Below are 23,741 nucleotides of genomic sequence, written 5' to 3'. Positions count from 1 at the left end.
GAACCTACACAAACTCCTGCAACCCAACTGAACCTGCACAACCTCCTACAGCACAGCTGAACCCACAAAAACCCCTACAACAACTCCTACAGCCCAGCTGAGCCTACAACAAACCCTACAACAACTCCTATAACCCAGCTGAGCCTCCAAAAACCTCCCACAACCCAAACCCAGCTGAGCCTACACAAACTCCTGCAACTCAACTGAACCTACAACAACCCTTATAACCCATGTAAACCTCCAAAAACTCCTACAAGCCAGCTGAACCTGCTCCCTTCCCACCCCAAAATGCTCCTCCTCTCTGCAGAACCAGCAGAGGAGTGATGTTGCTGCCGTGGAGGATTCTCATCCTCCTGCTGCAGTGGCAGCACCCAAACGCTGCAGATTGGCACAATCCAGCCCCAAATCAGCCCAATTCCCCTGCCTGCCCACCCAAACCTGTGCTCTGACATCATCTGACCTTTGCCAGTGCCTTTAGCTGGGGCTCCAGGAGGTTTGTGCAGAAACACATCTAGAAAAACATCTCCCCTCTCCACCAGGGAAATGATGACTTGTTTATGCAACACATTTCTGCAAACATTTTTTAGAGCTGCAGTCATGTCTCCCAGATTGCTATGCTGGTTGTCAAAACAGAGCCTCTTTTTCCCTGACTGCACCATATGTAATCCTAAATCCACTTTCCCTAACTTGCTATCACCCATGCAAGGTTTGGAGCTGATTAGTGGAAAACACAAAAACACACAAACGAGACACTGTTCTCCAGAGAACAGCCCAGCAGGGATAATCTGACTGGGTTTGGATTTATTAGCCTGATGCACATCTCACTTTGTTTAAACAAAGCTTTTGTCAAATGTCACCAAAAAAAATAAAAGAAGAGAGTTAATGGAATCCAAGGCACGGTCTCAAAGGGAATTAATGCTGATCTGGAAGCAGAGCAAAAGCCTTGGCTACAGCAACAGGGAAACAGTGCAGAGGGGCCCATTCTCCTTCACTTCACAGAGATCCACTGGCAGAGAAAGGCTGATTTCCTAAAAAGTGGGGTGGGGAACACGCCCTGTGTGCCTGAGAGCGTCTCCCTGAGCTGATGGGGAGAGGAGAAGGCCCCATGAGGGCTCCCAGCACAGGCAGTGCCCTGCATGCTCTCCCTGCCCTGGCAGCACCCTCACCTCAGCTGCACAGCTGGTTTTCATTTTATCTTCCTGCAACAAGGCTGATAATACCCACCCACTCCATTTCATTTCCCTTCACCAGGACATGAAACCAGCACTAAACACCTGGCAACCAGCACAGCTGAGCCAGGGCTGCATCCTGCAGCCAGCACCAAGCCAAGCAAGCAGGGAAGGGCTCGGGTCAGCCAGCACCTTGTGCCTGAAAAGTGCTCAAAACCACTTAACAACAATCAGAAAAAGATACTCTGTGACTAAAAGCTCCGTTAGGAAAGAGTTTCCTTCCACAGCTGCCTGTTTAAAAAGCACCTGCTACCACCACCAGGCCCTGTGGAAAGCACAGGACACATGCAAGCCCCAGGTATTTATTTTGGAAACCCACACCACTGCTTTAGCCCCAGAGCTGCAACACAAAGGCTCTCTCAGCTCTCCTGCAGATAAAGCTGCAGCTTTGGAGAAACCAGGAGGAAGGAAAAGGCACCAGGATGCCAAGGTCCATTCCCTCCCGTTCCTGGGGCTCCTCCTCCACACAGCACCTGGGGAATTACTGCAGTGCCTGAGACCTAAACCAACACAGAACCACTGCAAACATCCATTTGTTAATCCTGCTCCATTTGAGGCTTATAAAGCTGAATATTTACTTTGCCAGAACTGGTAATATGACATATTTACAAAAAAAAAAAATACTCATGCAGGAATCAGACTGTTGTGGGTCTCTGCAAAAATCCTGCCCTCTGGCAATGCTCTTATTTGTGTTTCCTGGGTGAACCAAAAAACCCAAGTGTGTTTTCCAAGCTCCAGCAGGCTCCCAGCACCTCAGGCACATACTTTAAACTCAAAGCCCTGCACTAGAAATGATCTCTTTAAAGGAGCCCATGCAGAGCTCAGCAATCAGGAACCAATTTTGTTCACCTAAGAGACCAAACCCCTCTGTCCCTAAAGTCCTGGCCCTGGTGCTTTTCACATTTGCTATTTTACAACATGCAAATGAGGCCTGTTAAAGGGTAATTTGGGGAAAATGAGCTATTTTTGCACAAGCTGCATCTTGACCTGAAATGTGCTCTGGCAAACCACACTGTAAACTGAGCCCTTGCTAAACCTCTGCACCCAAACACTCGAAATTGTCCCTTCAAATTCTGTTCCCTACCAATCCTATAACCTCCTATTTCCTTTATATGAGCTGAGAAAGGAGAGCTGGGGGCCAGCTTATATTCTTTGTCACCTCTGTGCCACTTCCTCAGGTAAACTCCACCCCATCAGCCACTGAAATTCAGTATAAAAAATTATTTTCATGTTTAGGGGAAAAAAAAAAGGTGCCAAAAACCCACCTAGAGATCTAAAATGTAGTTCAAAGGCAACAAGAAGGGTGTCAGCCTCTACTCCAGCAACACCACCAGCACTCACTGTTCAGAAAATAATTAACACAATCAAGTGCAGCCTTAAATCCTTAATAAAGAGCAGCCACTTGGGAGCAGGACAGGGGGGAAAGAGTCTCCAAATCCCCAACAGATGCCCCCAAAAGCAGCACAGAAGGTGTGACACTGAATGCAGAGCCCAGAGTTCCCAGAGCCAGGGAGCTCTGTCCTTGGGCTCTCCCACACACAAAATAAAAATGTGCTCAGCACACCAAGGCAGCTTCTGGGGCACAGCACAACCACCTCTGGCTGCTCCTCCCCCTGGAAGGGATTTGTTTCTTCCCAGGCACAGGCAGGGGGAGGATGAGGATGAGGAGAGCAGTGCAGGCTGCTGCCAGCACAGCTACAGCACTCTGGGTTTGTTTTAAGCTGCAGCGCATCAGAGTTCACATCCCAGAATGAAAACAAGGCAAACCCCAAAATAAACTTCACTCTCTTACTAATTAAAGGGATTCTTTCCTCCAGGAAGGCCAACACAAACCACTGCTGTGGGGTTAAGGATGTATTTTTAGCACTCAGTCCCTTCCAGCATTTTTATGGAGGCTGTGCAGGGAAACCAGAGCCTGACTGCCCCTGCAGCATCATTAAAGCTCTGTCTAGGAAGGGTTTTTCCCCCTTATATTTATTTGAAATGCCACAAGACATTTGCATAAGCTAAATCCCAACAATACTGGGATTTCCTCTCCAGCATCCCCATTTCCATTCCCTGTCATGGATCCAGTGAGTTTTGACAGGCACCAGAGAATGGTTTGGTTTGGAGGGGACCCAAACCCATCTCATTTCACCCCTGCCATTCTCACCACCATCTTCCACTGGACCAGGATGCTCCAAGCCTCATCCAACCTGGCCTGGAACACTCCCAGGGATGAGGCAATTTCAGCAGATATTTAATAATTCTGGCACATTTTTAATGGCCCTTGCTGCCCTTTCCATATAATTCACAGCAGTGATGAGGGCTCACCACAATCTGCAGCTCACACAGCCAACAAATAATGTTATTTATAAGATAAAAGCCTGAACTTACCAGTGACAGGCATGGGTTTGAAAGCAAAGGAAAAAAAGGCATTTCCAAATTTACTGGCTACATCTAAAGGTAGAAAACTGAGCCTCTCCATTCCCACTTCCAACAAAGGAAGGAAAAACACCTGATGTGACTTTAAAGGTATTTTCAGACAGCTGAACTCCCCAGAGTCAGACATTTATCTTTCAAAATAAATAGACATGTCACCACAATCCTTACTGTTAAAAAAAAAAAAGGGAAATATGCTGAATTTCAAAAAGGCACTATTGGAAATGACAGCACAAGAAAAGGCACAACATATGAAAATCTCACTCTCCCAGTGCAAGTTCACTGCTTTTCTAACAAGCCAACAAGTTTCCACTTGTAACTTGGTCCCAAATGATGGCTGTAAGGTTGTTCCAAGCACATTCCAGATTTTTTTCTCTTGACTGCTCAGGACCTGTAACCCCAGGATTACAAAAGTGGCACCAAGCTGTACCTGATGGAAGCAGAGCTGGGAAAGTGAGGTGTCCCCTGCTCTGAGTGTTCTGTTTGGGGAAATCCAAAGCTGGTTGAACACAGAAATCTGAACAATTAATTCAGATTTGCTAGATGTGCTTATTATCCATATTTGCAAGAAAATAAGGGGACAAACCTTTATATATGGTGGTAAAGCAACCCCAGCAGTGAAATCTCCTCATTCCACAAAACTCTGAGGTTTTTCCATGTTCATAGATAAACAATCTTATCCTAAACACCAACAAGAAAACCCAAATCATTTCACAGCAGTGCTTTGGGTGACCCCAACACTGAAATCCAAGTCTCCAGCCCACTTTAACAGAAGGCAAAGGCAATGGCAGCTGTGCCAGCTGGCCCCAGCTAAACCCCTCACCTTTATCAGCTCTGGAAGCATTTCTGGGTGGGCTGAGGAGCTGAGCACCACCCACCATTCATTCATGTCCCTGCTGACTCACACCAACATTAATCAGCCTTTACAGGTGGTGCTCTACCCCTTCTGCAAATTGCAGCCAGCTCAGGGAGATGAGGAGAGCACACTGAGGGAGCTGACACCACACACCTGGACGTGCACCAGAATATTCCCCATTCAATAAAAGCAGAATATTCCCCCTTCAATACAATATCCCCATTCAATAAAAGCAGGGTGAACAGCTCTAGCAGCTCCTGCTCATTTATGTAAAAACACACTTCCAGTTATTAAAAACCACAGAATAATTTGGCTTGGAAAGGGCCTTAAAGGATCCTCTGCTGCCATGGGCAGGGACAGCTCCCAGCAGAGCTGCTCTGAGCTCCACTCACCCTGGGCACTTCAAGGAAAGGCACAGAACACATTTCAGATCATCCCTCCTGCCCAACTCATTCTCCCCTTATCCACACCATAAAATGAATATCTCAGGACAATTTGCTCCCTTTATCTGCCTCTGTGCCAGCCTCCACAGCAAGAGCAGAATATTTACAGATCATTTCAGGACTGGCCCTCTCCCAGTTTATCAGGGAGCCTAAAGGAGTGGGAGCATCACATCCTGCTGCCCTTCCCTCTGGCAGGACCCACAGGAGGCTCACAAAAAGCTCACAGCAGCTTTAAGCAGCATCACCTTACCAGGCTGCATGACAAAATTAAAGTCTGCATGCAAACCAACTGTTTTTATAGCAGGAAAACTGTTTTGGTAAAAAAGCTGCACAGCAGACAATGCAAACTGAAAATATGACCTTGCATGGGCTCAAACTGCCCTGTCCAATGAAACCTTTGCATCCCTGCTTCCAGAGGTGCCTCCAGGCTCCTTAATCCTGCCTCCCTTGGAGGAAATGCTGCCCAGGTGCTTCTGGTGAGGGGATTTTCTTTTAAAAAATCACTGTGATGCCCAGCATCACAGCTGAGCATCATCAGCATGCCCTGCTCTATCCCAAACACAGGGACACACATCAGGAAGTGTCTGCATCCCTGTTAAAACACAGGAAATTCAGGGTGGAGGAGATCTCCAAGATGATCTAGTCCAAGAAGCAAAGCCAGGTGTGTGCTTACAATCAGCCATGTTTGTCATCTGTAAAGCTCTAAAGCAATTATCATGGTGAATTATACAAAAAAAAAAAAAGAGAAATCTCAAACTAAATTGCTTTAGGCGCTGTAATACACAAGAAGAATGAACAGAATGATCCAGGGAAGCATTAGATGACTTTTTCCTCATTTAAAATGCAGGCAGGCACTCAAGAGGGCTCCCAGAGAGTCCTGCATGAAGAAATCTCTGCCCAGACCAGTCTCCAAAGGAAGGAAAAGCTGAGATAAACGCACTAAAAAACCCAGCATGGATTTCTGGCTGAAAATTGTTCCTGTGAATGAAACCCTTGCTCAGGATTGCACCTGGCAGCCAGAACTGCAAACCCCTGGCTGCTCTCATCACCCCTGCACCCTAAAACAGCCATGAGCTGCCTGTTCCCAAGGCTTTGCCCAAAGGCTGTGCCTCAGTCCCTCCCCAGAATGCACAACCTGCCTCCCTCATTGCCACCTCCAACAAAGGATGGAGCGTGTGCACCTGGAGGGAAAAAACCTCACGTGATTTTAGAGGTGTTTTCACACAGCTGAACTCCCCAGAGTCAGGCATTTATCTCTGAAATTAAATAGAGATGTCATCACAATCCTTATTGTTTAAAAAAAAAAGGGAAATATGCTGAATTTCAAAAATTGGAAATCACAGCACGAGCAATGGAAAGCTGACATTCCCCAGCTGATATCTGGGGAGTGAAACGTCCATGAGGAATGATGAGATTTTCTGCAGAAACCAAAGAATAAGCACTATAAATTTCCAGTGCTTTGAGACTCTTTTTGCCAGCCTGTACTCAGTGTCTCCCCTAGCACAGACACACAGTGAGCATTAAGCATTTTGGAGCTATAATGAAGCATTGGGCAATCAGCCCCTCAGAAAGCCACTGATTTACCCCAAACCATGCCATCCACCTTAACCACACCATTTATCACTCCAGTGAATGAATCTCACCCCCCAGCCCAAACCTGCTGTGGAGGGAGAGCCCTGGAGCTGGGAGCAGCTCCTTCATCAAGAGAACAAACCCCAAACCTGAGCTGGGGAGCCCCAAAGCACACAGATCCCCTGGCTGCCCCCCACAGCACCAGCAACAAAGGAGAAATGTGATGCCCTCCTTCCCAGGCTGCTCCACACAGGATGTTTCTCCTCAGGAATTCCCAAATTATTTCCAGAAGTGGTTTATAACATGCCCAGGGACCCAAGCAGCACAAGAGTCTACTGAAAACTTGACCTTTGGGGTTTTTGCATTGATCCCCCAGCCCTTGTTGGTGTTTTCCAAGAAAATCCTACACTGAAATCTCACTTTAATATAAACAGGCACAGAGTTTCCAGCTCAAAAATCTGCTGTAGGAATTAAAGGCCACACTCCTTCCTGAAAACTCAGGTGACCAGAACCTCAAAGAGCCAAGACTACAAAAGCTGTGCTGTAATTCAAGCTGCACTTACACAAACTGGCTCCCACTCCATGTACCAATTAGTGTCCTGGAAATGCTCCTCAAAAATGCTGCCAAAATCTGTGACAGAATCAGTAAAAATGCCCTTAAAACCCCCAACAAAACAAAACAAACAAAAAAACCACCCAAACCAAACAAAAAAAACAACCAAAAAAAAAAAAAAAGGGCACAAAATCCAAAAACAAAACAAAAACAAAACTAAACAAAAAAAAAAAATCAACCTAAAAGCCTCACAACCACTTTGAGGCCCAAGGTTTTAAGCACAAGTCATCCACTGGAAAAAAACATGACATTGAAATGAAGGAAAAAACCCAAGTGAGAATGCTGCAAAACTGCTCATTTCAACACCCAGCTGACTTTATTGGTTCTGCCATCACTTTTTCCTAGGTTTGGCCTGCTGGGTGCATATTCCACTAAACAAACATGAAGAAATAAAGGTGGTAAAATTCACTTGAAGTGATTTCATGAGTTGGAGTTGAACACAAGTGCCTTTATTACTCAAAAATTCCCAGCCTAGAGAGCAAGGACACAGCCTGACTCCAAACTCTATCACACAGCTCACCAGCTCAGCCACGGCCATAAAATTATTAAATAATGTGCTTGAAATAAAGGCATTGCAAGCAAACTCTGCTGGACATGCATTTATACATTATATTTTAAAAATATGTGTATATATACATATATATATATATATGTATTATATCTATGTATTTATATATGTAAATAAGTCATATGTAATCTCCCCAAAATGCCATGCCATTGAAAAAAAGGGAATTAAGGAAAAAAATTAATTCCTCTGGCAGAAAAGGGTACAAGAGCTGACAAGATAAGCTGAACTCCAGTGGTGTGAGCCCAAATGTAGCCTTGGTTTATCTGGGAAGCCTTTGTGGAGGTTCCATGGGGCTCCTTGGGCTCTCATCCAGCACCTACTGTTGTTGGTCAAGTATTTATCAAAGCTCATCATCTGAATGACTGAAAAAATGCACAGAAATCCATTTTTATTCATCTTAGCAGGGGGAAACAACCAGTTTTATGTTTTTGCTATGCTTTTTGTTCAGTTTTACTGCAGAAAACCCTTCCTTCCTCCTCCCTGAGGAGCTGCTGGGGACAGGGACAGCAGATGTAAACAGCAAAGGGCAGCAGTGTTTGTGATGACTGCAGTGACACATTCCTGGGATTATTCTGCAGGAAAGGAACTCAGCTTGGATCCAGAAAGAAATCAGCTTTTCACTGGGAGCATGAACCACACACAACCCTGCTGCAGCAGTGGAATGCACAGGAGGAGTGGGAGCAGGAATTCTCCATCCCAAATCTGCAGAGCTCCATGCAGCTGGGCTGGGGAACGCAGCCCCAAGCACTGGGTGGGCAGGGGCTGGGCAAGGAGGCTGCAAAAGCCAACAGGGACACCTCAGAAGCCACCAGAAGCCACCAGCAGTGGCTGTCTGGGGACAGGGACTGAGCTGGCAGCCAGCTGCACCTGCAGGAAAGCTGTGTGAAGTCCTGTGCTTGTGGGAACAGGGTCAGACACGTTTTATAAATCATTGCTGCACCATAACTGTGGTGTTCTCTGGGTCCCCAGGACGAAGGAGGAATTGAGAACTCCATGTTCTTAGAAGGCTGATTTATTATTTTATGGCATTCTATTCTATTCTATTCTATTCTATTCTATTCTATTCTATTCTATTCTATTCTATTCTATTCTATGCCATTCTATGCCATTCTATTCTATGCCATTCTATGCTATTCTGAATAGTATACTAAAGATATTATACAATAGTATAAAAATAGCATACTAAAACCATACTAAAGAATAGAGAAAGGATACATCAGAAGGCTTAACAAGATACTAAAAACTCGTGTCTGACTCCTCAGTCTGACACAGCTGGCTGTGATTGGTCATTAATTAATAACAATTCACATGGAATCAATCAAACATTCACCTCTTGGATAAACAATGTCCAAGCCACATTCCAAAGCAGCAAACACAGGAGAAGCAATCAGATAATTCTTGTTTTCATTCTTCTCTGAGGCTTCTCAGCTTCCCAGGAGAAGAAATCCGGGTGAAGGGATTTTTCAGGAAATATGACAGTGACACATAACCAGCTCCATCAGCCACTAAAGGCTGTCAAGTCCCCAGCACCAAACTGGTTTTCCATCCAAACTGGTTTTCCACACAAAAACTACCTGTCTCCATACTTCACCCCCACTATTTATGGGCAACATCTCACTGACACAGCTGTATTTTTCAGCCTTAAAAATACAGAGCAGGCACGCTCAAATCACACTCCGTGTCTTCTTTATTTGGGGATGGAAGGGGATTTGTTATCAGCCAATTCCTGGCATACTTTGCAAGGGTAGAGGTTAGGGCAGGCTGTGACAGGAACATTCCCTGAGTGTAAAGAAGAGGAGCTGCACCTCAGCCCCTCTGCCTGGTTACTGCAGCACCCTCACCAGGCATGGCCTGGGCTCCTCCTGCCACAGGAACCCCCAGGAGGGACTCCAAGAACAATTCCCTCCGTGGGCTCATTTCTCTTCCAAGCCAGCATTCCCAGGGGGAAGCCCACAAGGTGCCCAGACACACATTCAGGACCTGCAGGGATTCCACACAGAAGTTCCAATGGTACAGTGTGAAATTAAACATCTGGGACTGCCATCCATAACCCACAAGGAAATCAGAGCTTCCGTTTTCATGGCAAAAGACACCTAATCATCAACAGCATCATTTAACAGCTACCTAGAACAAAACTGTGATTAACACAGCAAATAAATCCCACTTTGCTCGGGAGTCCTTTATTTCAAATGCAGCTTTCTGTTGCAGAAAAAGCAACCCCAGGAAAGCCCTGCTTCCCAGATGCTTCCTTGCAGAGCCGCACACTGAGGCATTTTCTGGGGTTTTTCCTGGCAGGAAGGAATTAATCTGACTCCATGTTCTTGGAATGCTAATTTATTATTTTATGATGCTATATTGTATCAAAGAATGCTATACTAAACTATATATATATATATATATATATATAGTTTAGTATATAGACTGGATGCAAACAGAAGGCTAAAAAGATAATATTGAAAAACTCATGACTGCTTCCAGAGTCAAACACAGCTGGACATTGGTCATTAAGTTAAAACAATTCCCATGACACCAATCAGACATTCACCTGTTGGATAAACAATCTCCAGACCACATTCCAAAGCAGCAAACACAGGAGAAGCAAATGAGATAATGTTGTTTTCCTTTCTCTCCGAGGTATCTCAGCTTCCCAGGAGAAGAAATCCTGGCAAAGGGATTTTTCAGAAAATATGATGGTGACACCACAGGTCATTCAAAAGGGACACAAAGGTCCCTCAAAATCAAGCCCTGCTATTTCACCACCCAAATCAGGGTTCCAAAGGGATCAGATGAGAACAAAAGCCACCCAGCAGGAGGGTTCCCTGTCTGAAACAAAGGACAATACAAATCCTGCTGCTGCTCTGGCTGAGATGGAGGTGGGAACAAGAGCTGAGTGGTGCTGACAGCACCTGCAGGAGGAGCTGGCTCAGAATGCTGCAGTGCAGGAGCCTCTGTGAAGCTCCAGGAGCACAGAATGCCCGGGCACTGCAATCCCCATCCTTCAAGGGAGGATGATCTGTTCCTGCCACACCGGGAAGGGCACCTGGGGTGGGAGCTGCTCTCACACAGCCTGCGAGGGCTCCTGCAAAGGTCTGCTCTGGTTTGCAGCTCCACCACTCAGGTGTGACCGGGCACTGAGGCAGACATGCACACAAGCAGGGCAAGGACACACTGCACATCCACCTGAGGACAGAAATAGCACATCTGCCCGGGACTGTGACATCTTAATCAGAGCTAAACTCAATGAAACCATCTGCCAAACGGGAAAACAGAGCTCTGCGGCCTTCATGGAAAATAGCAGCCATCGTGCTTCTGCTTCACAGCAACAACTGAGATGAAAAACTTTCACATTCCATAACTAAACATGTATATGAAAATACAGATTCAAGAAATATAAATATAAATATATACCCTATAATGTACAATTTATTTCTATTTTATTTATTATTAGAATGTATATATAATATATAATATATATTATATTATATATAATATAATATATATTATATATAACATATAACATATTACATATATATGTTATATTATATTACATATAACATCACATATATATGTAATATTATATATTACATATATAATATAATTATATATCATTATACAATATATAATTATACAATATATATCCTATAGTATAATTATATATTATATTATCTATTATATAATATACATATTTTACAATTCATTATATACTATATAATTTAAATATAATATATAAACATTATATATCATATTTATAATATATAAATATATATGTTTATATTTTGAAATATAAATATATATTTATATTATATATAAATAGAAATAATTTGTATTGCATAAATATGAAAATAAATATAATATATATAAATGTATAATATATAATTGTATAAATATAAAATTCTTATATATTATGTAATATATTTCTATATATTAAATATAATTATTTTTACATATTTATTTTTCTAGTTATATATAAACAATACAGATTCTTTATATTTATTATCAGTTCTTTTAACTCTTGATCTTTTAATATATAAAATATATGAACATAAATCAAACACGAAAAAAACCTTCAAAATACCTGAAGGCTTTAAAGCTTTGTATATGAAAATAGATCATTTTCATTTATACAGTTTATATCAGACCAGGACACCCCGGGCCTCGCAGTAAAACCGGCCGTCACCTCAGCAATGCCCAAACCCCACCAGAGAGCAAAGCAAGGGTGGGATTTCTCTTCTCACTCCCCACCCTTCGTGTTCACCAGAGCGAGAGATAAGAGGGGGCAGAAGTGAAGGATTCCCACGAGTTTTCAAGGCGGCCAAAGGGACTCCCGGCATTTCCATGCCTCTGGTGCACACACACAGAAATCACCAAGCTGTTTGCACATCTTTATGCACAGCCAAACACACCTCTCTCTTATCTGATCCCAACCTGCTCTTTTCAGAGCCTGTCATTCTCAAACAACCTCACCCTGAGTCACCTGGGAAGCTCTGCAGATCCCTACCCTGAAAACAAAGGAGTTTTTTTCTCTGAGAACTTCAGTTCCCCTCTTTGAAGGCCCCATCCCCACCTCACCCAGAAGCTGAAGTTCAGCTCCTCATTCACAACAACCTTCTAATCTCAAATACCATCATCATCCGCCCTGAGCAGCGACTTTGCAGCCAACTCAGAAATAGCCAGGAATTCTGAAGAATTAAGACATGCTAAGATATTTCTGAGATATTAGAATCAGATACAAAAATAACATATTTTGGCCAGAACTGCTCACATTCAAAGGCATTTCACCAGCACCCAGGTGACCTCTCAGAGACAGTGCCCTGCAAAGGGGAGCTGAAAGAGGCCCCTCACTCCCAGGGACTTCTCAACACTGCTTTTAAAACATCTTTTTTTCAGAAAGAGCCCTTTAGTGCTGCCCTCTTCATCCTCTGACCCTTGGGAAACAACCCTGCTATGCACAAATCTACATGGAATTAAAAACATCTCTGGTTAACTCTTGAACAGCACAAGGCTGCCCAACGCCATGCTGGAAATCTGAGGAGATTCCTGGCCACCAGCACAAAACCAGCGATAACACCTTCTCCTGAGGGCAGAAATTAGCCTCTTTTTATTAAAACAAACCCTTCATTGACAAAGTTAACAATTAAGGATGTAAGAAGGCTCTGGGGAAAACTCTCTGTGGACTATGGGTATCTAAAGGGGCTTTACACATGGGCAGATAGTGATAGGACAAGGGGGAACTGTGTTAAAGTCAAATATTTAGATGAGATATTGGGAATAAATTCTTTATTCAGAGGATGCTGAGGCCCTGGCACAGGTGCCCAGAGCAGCTGTGGCTGCCCCTGGATCCCTGCAAGTGTCCCAGGCCAGGTTGGGCAGGGCTTGGAGCAGCCTGGGACAGTGGAAGTGTCCCTGCCATGGCTGGGGTGGCAGTGGATGGGCTCTTCTTGGGGAGGGGACAAGAGGACACACACAGTGACAGGGTAGCAGTGACAGCCAGGGAGGATCTGCCATCCTGGGAGCAAGGAGAGCAACAATCTGCACCAGGGATGAGGCAAAACAGGTGAATTTCAATTCAACTCAGGGTAGAGAGACAAAATTTTCATTTCTCTCCAAAGCCTGAGCACAATCCCCTGAAAGCTGTGAAGAGCAACACATGGTCAATTTTAACAGCTTCAGTAATTAAACTGGAGAAAAGTTAAACCTTGTCTCCTCCATGAGCACAAAATCAGATTTTTCCCTGCGGGACACAGAGGTCAAGGCACAAAAGCCATTGCCTTGCCAACACAAATATTTCTGTATCTGTGAGCAGAGGAGCTTCTGAATTAGGATGTTGCATAAAGACCAGTTGGGTCAACATCCCAGTTTCCCAGGCATTTAACCCCAGACAGGAACACCACAGGAGCCCTGGAAGAGCAGGAGATGTCTCAGGCACTCCTGTCATTGTGAAACTCACCCCAAAGAAAGCTTTGGGGTTTGGGAGCCTTGGCTTTGGGAGCAGGGAGAGCCCAGCTCTGCAGGAATGCCCAGAAGAAGAGCATTCTAACTATCATGATTAGATAGATAGATAGATAGATAGATAGATAGATAGATAGATAGATAGATAGATAGATAGATAGATAGATAGATAGATAGATAGATAGATAGATAATAACTGGCAGGGTTAAGGGCCACTACTGATTTCTCAGGGCTCAGCCTAAGCAAAGCAGTGCCACTTAGCAGAGAGGACAAACAGGAACTCATTAAGGTGAAATATTGAGCTTTTAACACCCAAATAACACCCAGAAGCAGCAGAGAAACTAAGGAGGGAAGTAGCTCCATAAATGCCTCACACATCCCTGCAAATCAAATCAATCCAGCTGCACTGAGTGGTTGAGCACCCACTTTTGCAAGAGTTTTCCCTTATGTTTAATACACTGGCACTGCTGACAGGCAACTGTTTGCATGGGAATAAGAGGGAAAAGAAATCTTTCATCAGTGGTGCAGAAGCCTGTTCTCAAACCCCACACATGTATATGTATTTGTATACACACACCAAGTCCTAAAGCAGCATTTTCAGGAATCCAGATCCTCTGTCAGAGGAGCCAGACAAGCTGACTGACAAACACATGCAAACAAAGAGGGATTATAAATCGCTTGGAAGCAGCAGGAGCTGGCAGCACTCAGCACAGTGTTTGAGCTCCCCTTCATATCTAAGTAGCAAAACAGCAGCATCTAATCCTTCCAAGTAGGAAAGATCTGCTGGGAGGCTTCATTCACAAAATGGGAGCTGGGAAGAACAAGAACCCTCTGCTAACACTGGGATTTTCCCAAGAAACTTTGAATTTATTTCTTATTAAGTACTTTCAAGGCTGCAGTGAACTTCCCCAAGCTCAGCAGTTGAGACACATCATCAATTCATTTAAAAATCAAAGTTGCTTGATAGAAGCAGAAGTGACACTGCTGAATCTTTAATTCAACAGCTCTATCTATAGGTTAATGAAAATAAAGGTACAAATAAGGGGTGCCAGGCAATACAGAGGGAGCATTTCTGAAAGCAAGGAGACAGACTTGGAGCACCACCCACGTGGAACATCCACAGCCAGCAAACCCAGACCTGCCTGCCTCGTAAATAATCCCAGGGCTGGCCTGGCATTACAGCCAGATCCTGCAGGGCTCCTCACAAAGCCCCTGCTGTAACATCTCAGTGCATGGGGAGATTACTCTGGGTTATCCCCTCAGACAAGTGACCTTTACAGCTTCACCTGGGCAGCCTCAGCAGAACCAACCCACGAGCACGAGGTTAAACGATGACTGAGGTGAGCCCACTCCACAAGCACCCCTCCGAGTGAGACCTGCTGACCAAGTGACCCTGATGGCAAACACCAGCCCCTGCCTGCTCCAAAGCCCTTCCAGCTGCTCCAAAGCCAACAGCTGCACTGCAGGTCTCCCTGCCTTGCTTCCCTTCTTGTTCCCAAAGGAAGCCTCAACAAATAACGAGGCCAACCATTAATGCTGCCTGTGATGATCAAAAAGAGCTTGCAGAAAGCTGCAGCGTGCTGTGTGCTTATTCTCTCGCTGGCATTCCCCTCCTGCTTTGCTTTGGAGCAACATTTGCTACTATTTTGTCAATAAAGCACAAGTATTTGTCACACGCTGTCATTATGTAGCAGCCTGAACCATCCAAACTCATCCAACACCCCTTTTTCAACTCCCATCAAGATAATAGCATTATGCTGGATGCTTTTCATGAGCAAAATAGATGATAGGGTTCAATATAGTGACATTTCTTTCTCCTCACACATGAAAAAAGCCATTCTGTGGTTTTTGGCAGAAAGGGCCTCTCACTGTGTGTTTACTGCAGTTGCCATGGGGAAATCCCAACACCACTTATCAAAAGTAACACCAGCACATTAACAGTCTGCATTAATGATTTCTTGTTACATCCCAGGCAGCCCAAGGTGCAAAGGAATATCCAGGCATTTAAAACATTTGCTCTCCGCTTTCCAAACACCAACTCCTGAGGTTATGGCCATGCCAAAGAAAACCCCACACCTGCCATGGTTTTACACTCATTCTAGTGACTGCAGAGTTGAACTTGGGCAATCAGTGCTTGACTACTGCTGGTCCTCAGCTCTGTGGGATCAAAATTAGCTCTGCCCTGCAGCAAAGAGCCAAACTGCTCCTTCAAATACACCCAAGTGGTTCTTCAGGGGTGATCTAGGAATCCAAGACCTGGATGCAGCCCTGCTGATGATCTTACACTGCTTTGAAATTGTATTTTGTGACATGGGAGTGATGGCAGGTCCTGGCTGCTTCACTAGAGGAAGGGTTCAGCATCTGGCACCAGGGATTTCATTTTGCAGGGCAAAATGACCATTTCATCCAGCACAGAACTGCAGCCAGCTCATGCAGCAACTATGAGCAACTAAAACCCTCCCTCTGCTCTGAGGAAAAAGCTCATCTGCCACCTCACATACAGACCCCACCTCTGAAAAAGCCGAAACTGTAAAGTCACCAGGAGGAGCAGAGAGTTCCAGAGGAGCCCCACGATCCTCAGAATCACAGAATCCTCTAGGTTGGAAAAGCCCTCCAGGGCCATTGAGCTGAACCTGTGACTGATGCCCACATTGTCCTCAGCCCAGAGCTCTGAGTGCCACATCCAGGCATTCCTTGGACACCTCCTGGGATGGGCACTCCAAACCTCCCTGGGCAGCCCCTTCTAATGCTTGACAGCCTTTTCCATGCAGAAATTCCTGCTGTGCCCACCCTGAGCCTGCCCTGGCCCAGCCTGAGGCCGTTCCCTCTGCTCCTGTCCCTGTCCACCCCGGCTGTGCCCTCCTGTCAGGAGCTGTGCAGAGCCACAAGGGCCCCCTGAGCCTCCTTTGCTCCAGGCTGAGCCCCTGCCCAGCTCCCTCAGCCCCTCCTGGGGCTCCATTCCCTGCCCTGGCCATTCTCCAGTGTCCCCTCAGGGTCCCTCTGGCTGTGAGTGCCCAGAACTGGCCCCAGCCCTGGGGACAATCCCTGCCCTGGGGGTGTCACACCACAGCCCTGGCACAGCCTGGGGGTCTCCTGCCCACCTGGTCCCATTTTCAGCTCCAGGTCCTTTCCTTAAGGAACCTTTCCAGCCACCCTTCCCTGAGCCTGGGGTGCTGCAGGGACAGGACCTGGCACTTGGCTTCTCCTCAGGCTCAGGGCAAGGAACTAGGAGGAAAGGAGAAGGAATTTTGTGTTCTGAATGTTGCTCTTCCTTGTGCAAGCTGTGCTTTGGTCATCTGCATGAGACCACACATGGTTACCTGGAGTGGTAAACAAGGAACAGGCAGATCTCTGGCTAAACAACACAGCACTAATTCAATTTACAGGGCTCCGTTTGGGAGGGAATGGAGATGAATGCCTGCACAACACTTTGCAGAAATATTCAGTGATCTGCCCCAACAAAGTTACCCATCACTGCCATAAGGCATTTAACTGCCAACTTTATAGCAGAGGCATTAAAATTCTACATTTCTTTTCCATTTTAAGGGAAAAACAAAGACCATGGCTGCTAGCAGCTGGCACATCCTTCAATATTGTGCACACATTAATCCATCTCATTCTCTAATTCAGCCAGTGACCTTAATACCAGTTCAGTTCCTAATCACCTGCCTCTATCAGTGCAGCTGGCATTCATTTTGCTTGACACAAGACCTACCCAATAAGTAACAAAATAAAAAAACTCCTAAGACAATGCTTGAAAATGCTTGACCCCAACTACAATCCATTTATCTGCTGGGTTTTAGTTTCATAACAACCTCCAGACAACACTCACAAGAACTGAAACAGCTGAAAGAGTGCTAGGGGGCTTTTACTTCATGAAACCAGGGACTCTCCAGCGCTGAAAAAGATGATGCTGATGGCAGCACAGCCCCACAAAGCTGCAGCTCCATGCCAGGGAGGCACAGAGCACCAGTCCCCCTGCTGAAATCCCAGGAGCTCCAGGTCTGTGCCCAGCCATCCATGCCCAGCATGGGGATGCCAGCAGCACAGCAGAGCAGGGGCCAGGGCAGCAAGGAGATGACACAGAACTAACAGGAATTATCTCAAGTGGAGCTTTGCAAGGAAAAGGCTGGAGGCCTCCAGCAGAGATCACTCAGCAGCTTCCCCCTGCTTCCCACGACTCTAAGCCGCAGAGAATTTGAGATAAGAGCTTAAAACTAACTCCTCTAAAACCTCGGGGGGAATACCCTCACAAGAGCATTTATTATATTATAATGATACTCCTTTTGATAGTCAACAATTTTGATACTCAAATCTGCTTAGTGTATCCCAAAGAGAGGTTATTCAAACAAACTTATCTCAGACCAAAAGCAGCAAGTGAGAACCACTGAAAAAGGAACTGTTTTAACACCACCCTCAGCCTCAGAGCCATCCTCCTCCTCTTCCTCCAGAGCAGAAAGGGTTCCTCTCACCAGGAAAGAATAATGAGAACTTCAAGGAGAAAAAAGTTTAGATGAGGAATGACATTCCCCTTAAGGACTTCTTCTAAATGGTTTAAGGCAAAAATAACTCCTCTGGCTTGAAGTTTATGGGAGTTTCTCTTTCTGCCTCTGGGGATAGTGGTCATGCACATAGAAAACTTTTCTTCTTCAAATAAATGGATCCCCTGCTTCCCCTTGCAAGTTTTGGGAATTGTTACTTGCATAGGATTTGAGGCCAACAATATCAGAGCAAATGGGGTTTGCAGGTAGGAAAGGAAAAGGCTTTTGAATAACTACTGAGACTCTTGACTGATCCCAGCCAAAAATCAACCTTTACTGACTCCACAGCTAAGTCACACTCAGTAGCATCAAAAACATGTAGATTTAAAAATTCTTGTATCTTCTGCTTAAAAACTTGTCCAAAACTATGTTACACCAGATTGTGGTACGTAAAGTAAGGTATTTCTTTTCAGGAAATATCATCCAAGCAGACATTGCAGTACCCAGGTGAATATTTGAAGCTAAAAAATGCCAACAAGCAACATTTCTTTAAACTTCTACTTTCTCTTAAAACCCTGGGCAGGCTTTTTGCTGCAAGTAAAAAAAAAACCAAACAACTCATGCACAGCGGCAAACACAGAGAACACCAAGGCCACAAGGGAAACAAGTGTAAAATCATAAAATCACAGCCTGGTTTGGGTTGGGAAGGACCTTAAACCCCATCCCATCCCACCCCCTGCATGGGCAGGGACAACTTTCACTGTCCCAGCTGCTCCAATTCCATCCAGCCTGGCCTTGGGCACTGCCAGGGATCCAGGGGCAGCCACAGCTGCTCTGGGCACCCTGTGCCAGGGCCTGCCCACCCTCAGAGCCAAGAATTTCTTCAAGTTTCTGGGAATAAAACCTACACTGAAATTAAGGTTTGGTCCACCATCTGTGCACAGGACTGTCAGGAGCACACCAACTCCACATCAACTAAAAGAGGCAAAAAAACCAAGTTCTGGCCAACCAGCAGCTTGTTCCAACCTTAGAATATTAAATTATATTTGGCATGCTAATTGTAATAACTAATTAAATCTATTTCTTAACATACAGTAGGAGAAATTAAAGACAAATTAGTTCAAGTTCAGCTTTCTAACAGTCACCAATGAGCAACAGCTGGAGCTGTGCACAAGCTGCAGTTTTATGGGAAAAGGGAAGGAAATGGAGCACACCAGGCCTGCTAACCCATAACACAAGGCTGCCACACTGCTGCTACTGCAGCCACACCACTGGGACTCGTTCTGGGCAGAAGGAATCCTTGCCCCAGACAGATTAGGTGGTGGCACGCACAGAGGAACCTCTCTGCAACATCTCAGTGCTGTTTACCAAGAGTTACTGATTAACGGAGGTCTCCTCCCAGGCTGGCAGGACTGTGCTCCCAGAACACAAGGAGAGCACGAGCTGGGGTGTGCTGGCACAGCACAGGCACCAAGAGCCCCGTGAAGTAATTCCCTGCTGTGGTTACCTTGAACTTTAACCAAGGGCAGGCCACAATTTCCGTCAGGGTTATTCCAAGCCCACATGAATGCCTCCACATCAATAAAACCTTACAGTCCTCAGCTACCAGGTCTAAATATTTGGCTCTGCTCCTGGCGCCTCAGACTCTGGGCACACTCCACTCACAGCAGGAGCTCTGGATAGGGAAAGAGCTGACAGCAAGTTATTGCTTTCCCCAATAAACCACACTCCACACCATCCCCTGCTGTACCTGGGCCTTTAGGAAAGCTTAATCTAATTTGGAATTGTATTTTTCAGAAAAGCAGCAACTCAGAGATCATTTGCCACCTGATAAGCACTTGGTGCTCAAAGGGGACTGTAATTGCTGGTTAAATGTTTCATCACAGATACTTATTAAAGATCTGAGAGCACAGCTGGAGGAAAGCACTGGCTCACAATGAAGCTCCACAACCAGCATTTCTGGTTTGGCACGTCCCAGGCAGCGATACCGGGATGCTTGCAGCTCCTCACAGAAAGCAGCTCGTCAGCTCTTCCCTGCCACCCCACAGCCAGGCACCTCCATCCCACAGCAAGCATCTTCTTCAAGTTTTTCTTGTATCTGAGGGATTCACAAACCCCCAGAACTCCCTATCTGATTTCCACCTAGACTAGAAATGCTCTGGCTAATTTGTACACAGCTATATAAAAGGACTCAAATGATATAATAATTCAAAGAGTAGCTATATAAAATGACTCAAATAATACAATAATTCAAAGAGTGTGGCTTCTGAGTCTGTTCTGTGTTTTTCAAAAATACCTAACTCAGTTCAAGCTCTTTTACTACAATGAATGTTTAGGATTTATGAGACATTTGCACCAGTATTCACTCACTTCTCCAGCAGTGCCCATTGCTAACCAACACAACTCATCCTTCAGATTACAGAAGCCTTTCCAAAAGGAGAAAGTCCCAGCCTGCGCAGCACTAGGCCACCCAGTGACCTATATAGAGCAGCACTCCACACCAGCTTCTGTTCCATAATTAAACAAGCCACGCTTGCCTCACTCATCCATCCTAGAATGCACAGCCAATCACCCCAGAGAGGGATTTTTGGTTCAGGAGGACACACAGCCTGACCTGCCCTCTGCACAGCTGCACTACCATGTGCTTCAAAGCACACTGCATCCATAGAATTAGGGATGGTGTGGACTGGAAGAGACCTTAAACATCATCTCATTCCATATCCCTTGCCATGGCAGGGACACCTTCCAATAGTCCAGGTGGCTCCAAGCTCCATCCAACCTGGCTTTGGAGACTTCCAGGGATCCAGGGGCAGCCACAGCTGCTCTGTGTGTGCCTCCCCACCTTGACGTACCCCAGCGCAGCATCTCCCTCCCCTCGCACCCAGCAGCCCCCTGACCCCACCGTCCATCCCCCAGCACCGACGCCGAGCACCCAGAGGCGACGAGGACGGGCACCTTTCTGGGGGGACCCATTGATGCTCTCGGAGCTGGACTGCATCTCCACGGCGGCTCTCCTGAGGCTGCTGAAATAAGCCCTGGACCGGGAGAAGCTGCTGCGGGGGGAGCGCCCGTGGGGGCTGCCAAAGAGGGCGGCGGGCCCGTCCCTGCGGGCGAAGATGCCGCTGAAGAAGCGCAGCAGGCGGTGCTCGCTGCCGCCGGCGGGGCCCTCCCGGCCGAGGCGCTCCGAGAGCCGCTGCAGGTCGCTGTTATCCAGGGTCCGGTTCTTGCTCTTGCTGCGCTCCCAGCGCTCCAGCCGGGACAGCGGCTCGGCCTGGCTCAGCACCTCGCCCACGTCCAGCGTGTTGCGCTTCTCGGGGGGCTCGGCGGGCAGCGCGGCGGGCGGCGAGGGCGGCGGCGGCGGCCCGGGCAGGCAGCCGGAGCTGCTGTGCCGCCGCACCCGGGCCGGCTCCGCAACGCCGCCGCTCCAGTGCCTGAAGCTGAAGCTGCGCCGCAGCAGCCCCGAGTGCCGCCGCGGGCTGTGGCCGCGCTCCGCCGGGCCCGGCTCCTCCCCGGGCCCCCCGGCCTCGTCCCCCTCCTGCTGCCCGGGCGGGGATGCGGCGGCGGCGGCGGCTGCTCCGGGCCCGGCGCTGCCCCGCGGCGCCCCCGCTCTCCGGGGCACCTTGAGGCGGCCCAGCTCCAGCTGCCCCGTGCTCAGCGTCCGGAAGGTGCGCAAGCCGCAGGGGCTGGGCACCCTGTCCCGCTCCTCGCCTTCCTCCTCGCCCTCCTCCTCCTCCAGCAGCAGCAGCCCGGCCCTGGTGAGGCTGGAGGAGCCCGGCGGGCGGCTCCGCCCGCGCCGGGGCAGCTCGGGGCCGGCGCGGCCGCTCTCGGGCCCCAGCAGCTCCTTCTTCACCATGGTCACGGAGATGCGGTACACCGTCTTCCTCTGCGGGGTGCCCCGCTGCATCCTCTCGGGGGAGGAGGCGGCGGCCGGCGGCTCGCTGCTGTCCAGGAGGTACATGATGGCTCTGCCCTTCAGGCGGGCATCGGCGCCGAGACGGACGGACGGACGGACGGACGAATGGATGGACGGATGGAGAATAGCTGGAAACGCAGAGCCACAATCCACTGCAACCCGGTTTAAAAAAATAATGAAATAAATAAATAGTAATAATAAAAAAAAAAAAAGCTCCGGTGTCACACCCCGCTCTGCGGCGGGGTCAGGCTGGGCTCCGGCCGCGCTCCCCGCCGGCGGCCGGCGTCCATGGCAGCGGCATCCCGGAGAGGCGCCGAGGCACGGCTCACATCCAGGGCACGGCACGCATCCTCCTCCCGCGGAGCCCCGCTCCGCTCCTCACGGCACGGCAGCCGCTTCCCAGCTCATTGTTCACAGCGCGGCCGCACGGCCGCGGACCCGGCCGGGTTTCTCCCTGCTCTGTGGGCCGGCTAAATCCGATTAGCATCCGCGGCGGGTCCGGCGGGCGCGGGAAGGGCCGGCGGGAGCGGAGCCGGCGGTGCCGGAGCCCGGCGCACGCCACGGGGCGGGCAGCGCGCAGCGGAGCGGCGGGGCCCGAGCGCCGCACCGGCGGCCGCCAAGAGCCGGCACGGAGTCCCGCCCGCCCGGAGCGGCGGCACAGAGCGCCAGCCTTCCCTCAGCCGCATCCTCTCGGGAAAGGGATGGGCATCACACCTCCCTGCCAGCAGCAGCGTTCCCTCAGCCGGATCCTCTCGGGAAAGGGATGGGCGTCACACCTCCCTGCCAGCAGCACAGAATTGTCCTCTGCAGGTCGGCCAGTGCAAGCCCCTGGCCAGGCCAGGTTACCTAGAACATGTTTGTGTTCTCACGGGAGCACGGCCAGGTGAGGGTAGAACGCCTCCAGAGAGGGAGACTCCTCAGCCTCCCCGAGCAGCCTGTTCCCACCCTCAATATACTGAAGGTATTCCTCGCGTTGATGTGAGCAGCCTGTTGCCATCCTCAATATACTAAATTCTCTCCTGTGTTGATGTGAGCAGCCTGTTGCCATCCTCAGTATACTGAAGTTCTCTCCTGTGTTGATGTGAGCAGCCTGTTTCCATCCTTAATATACTGAAGTTATTCCTCCTGTTGATATGAGCAGCCTGTTTCCATCCTCAATATACTGAAGTTCTCTCCTGTGTTGATGTGAGCAGCCTGTTTCCATCCTCAATATACTGAAGTTCTCTCCTGTGTTGATGTGAAACTTCTCGTGGTTTGTGGCCACTGCTCCTCATCCTGGCGCTGGACACCACTGAGAAGTCTGCCATCACCTGCCTTTTGGGATAATTATTCGTGTTAATGGGACCCAGGATTTATCCAGGCCCATCAAAAGGCAAGGTGTGTGCTGCTCACCAGCTTGGACCACACTGTGAGCTCAAATCTCAGCTCATTCTGCATCCGAGGCAACACTTCCTCCTCAAAAACACTCAAAACGACCCAGAACCGATTTGGTTTTTTATCTGTGGCCCTCCTTAATAAATGTTTGCTCACAGCAACCCTCTGCACGATTACCAAGCCCATGACTAGAGTGGTTAGTCATGCAAGAACCCTTCCCGAGCAGCGGTTTCATCAGAACCTGGCTCTGGTGCACAGCTGGAGCAGGGCGTGGTGCACACACCCCCTTTCACACCCACTTGCCAGCGCCTTTGCAGGGATG

At 47.7% G+C, this 23,741-nt stretch overlaps 1 protein-coding gene across 10 annotated transcripts in view; it reads right to left on the bottom strand.

Annotated features, from left to right (window-relative positions):
- Positions 1–23,741, bottom strand: part of AGAP1 (ArfGAP with GTPase domain, ankyrin repeat and PH domain 1) — a 329,181-nt gene that overhangs the window by 238,248 nt on the left and 67,192 nt on the right. For 2 of the 10 annotated variants that reach the window (XM_063162739.1, XM_063162738.1), the window contains exon 1: positions 21,088–22,241. The exons of 5 other annotated variants lie outside the window; for them this stretch is intronic. In XM_063162739.1, the coding sequence (XP_063018809.1) occupies positions 21,088–22,090 (1,003 nt within the window). In that variant the 5' untranslated portion in view covers positions 22,091–22,241. Of the gene's footprint in view, positions 1–21,087; positions 22,242–23,741 lie in introns of those variants that run through there. 3 more of the 10 variants (XM_063162740.1, XM_063162736.1, XM_063162737.1) reach the window with 3 other exon arrangements.

The sequence above is a fragment of the Melospiza melodia genome, chromosome 8 (genome assembly GCF_035770615.1).
Source record: "Melospiza melodia melodia isolate bMelMel2 chromosome 8, bMelMel2.pri, whole genome shotgun sequence".
NCBI classification, from domain to species: Eukaryota; Metazoa; Chordata; class Aves; order Passeriformes; family Passerellidae; genus Melospiza; species Melospiza melodia.
Note: the sequence above shows the minus strand (reverse complement) of the source record. Positions and strands in the feature narration are given on the sequence as shown.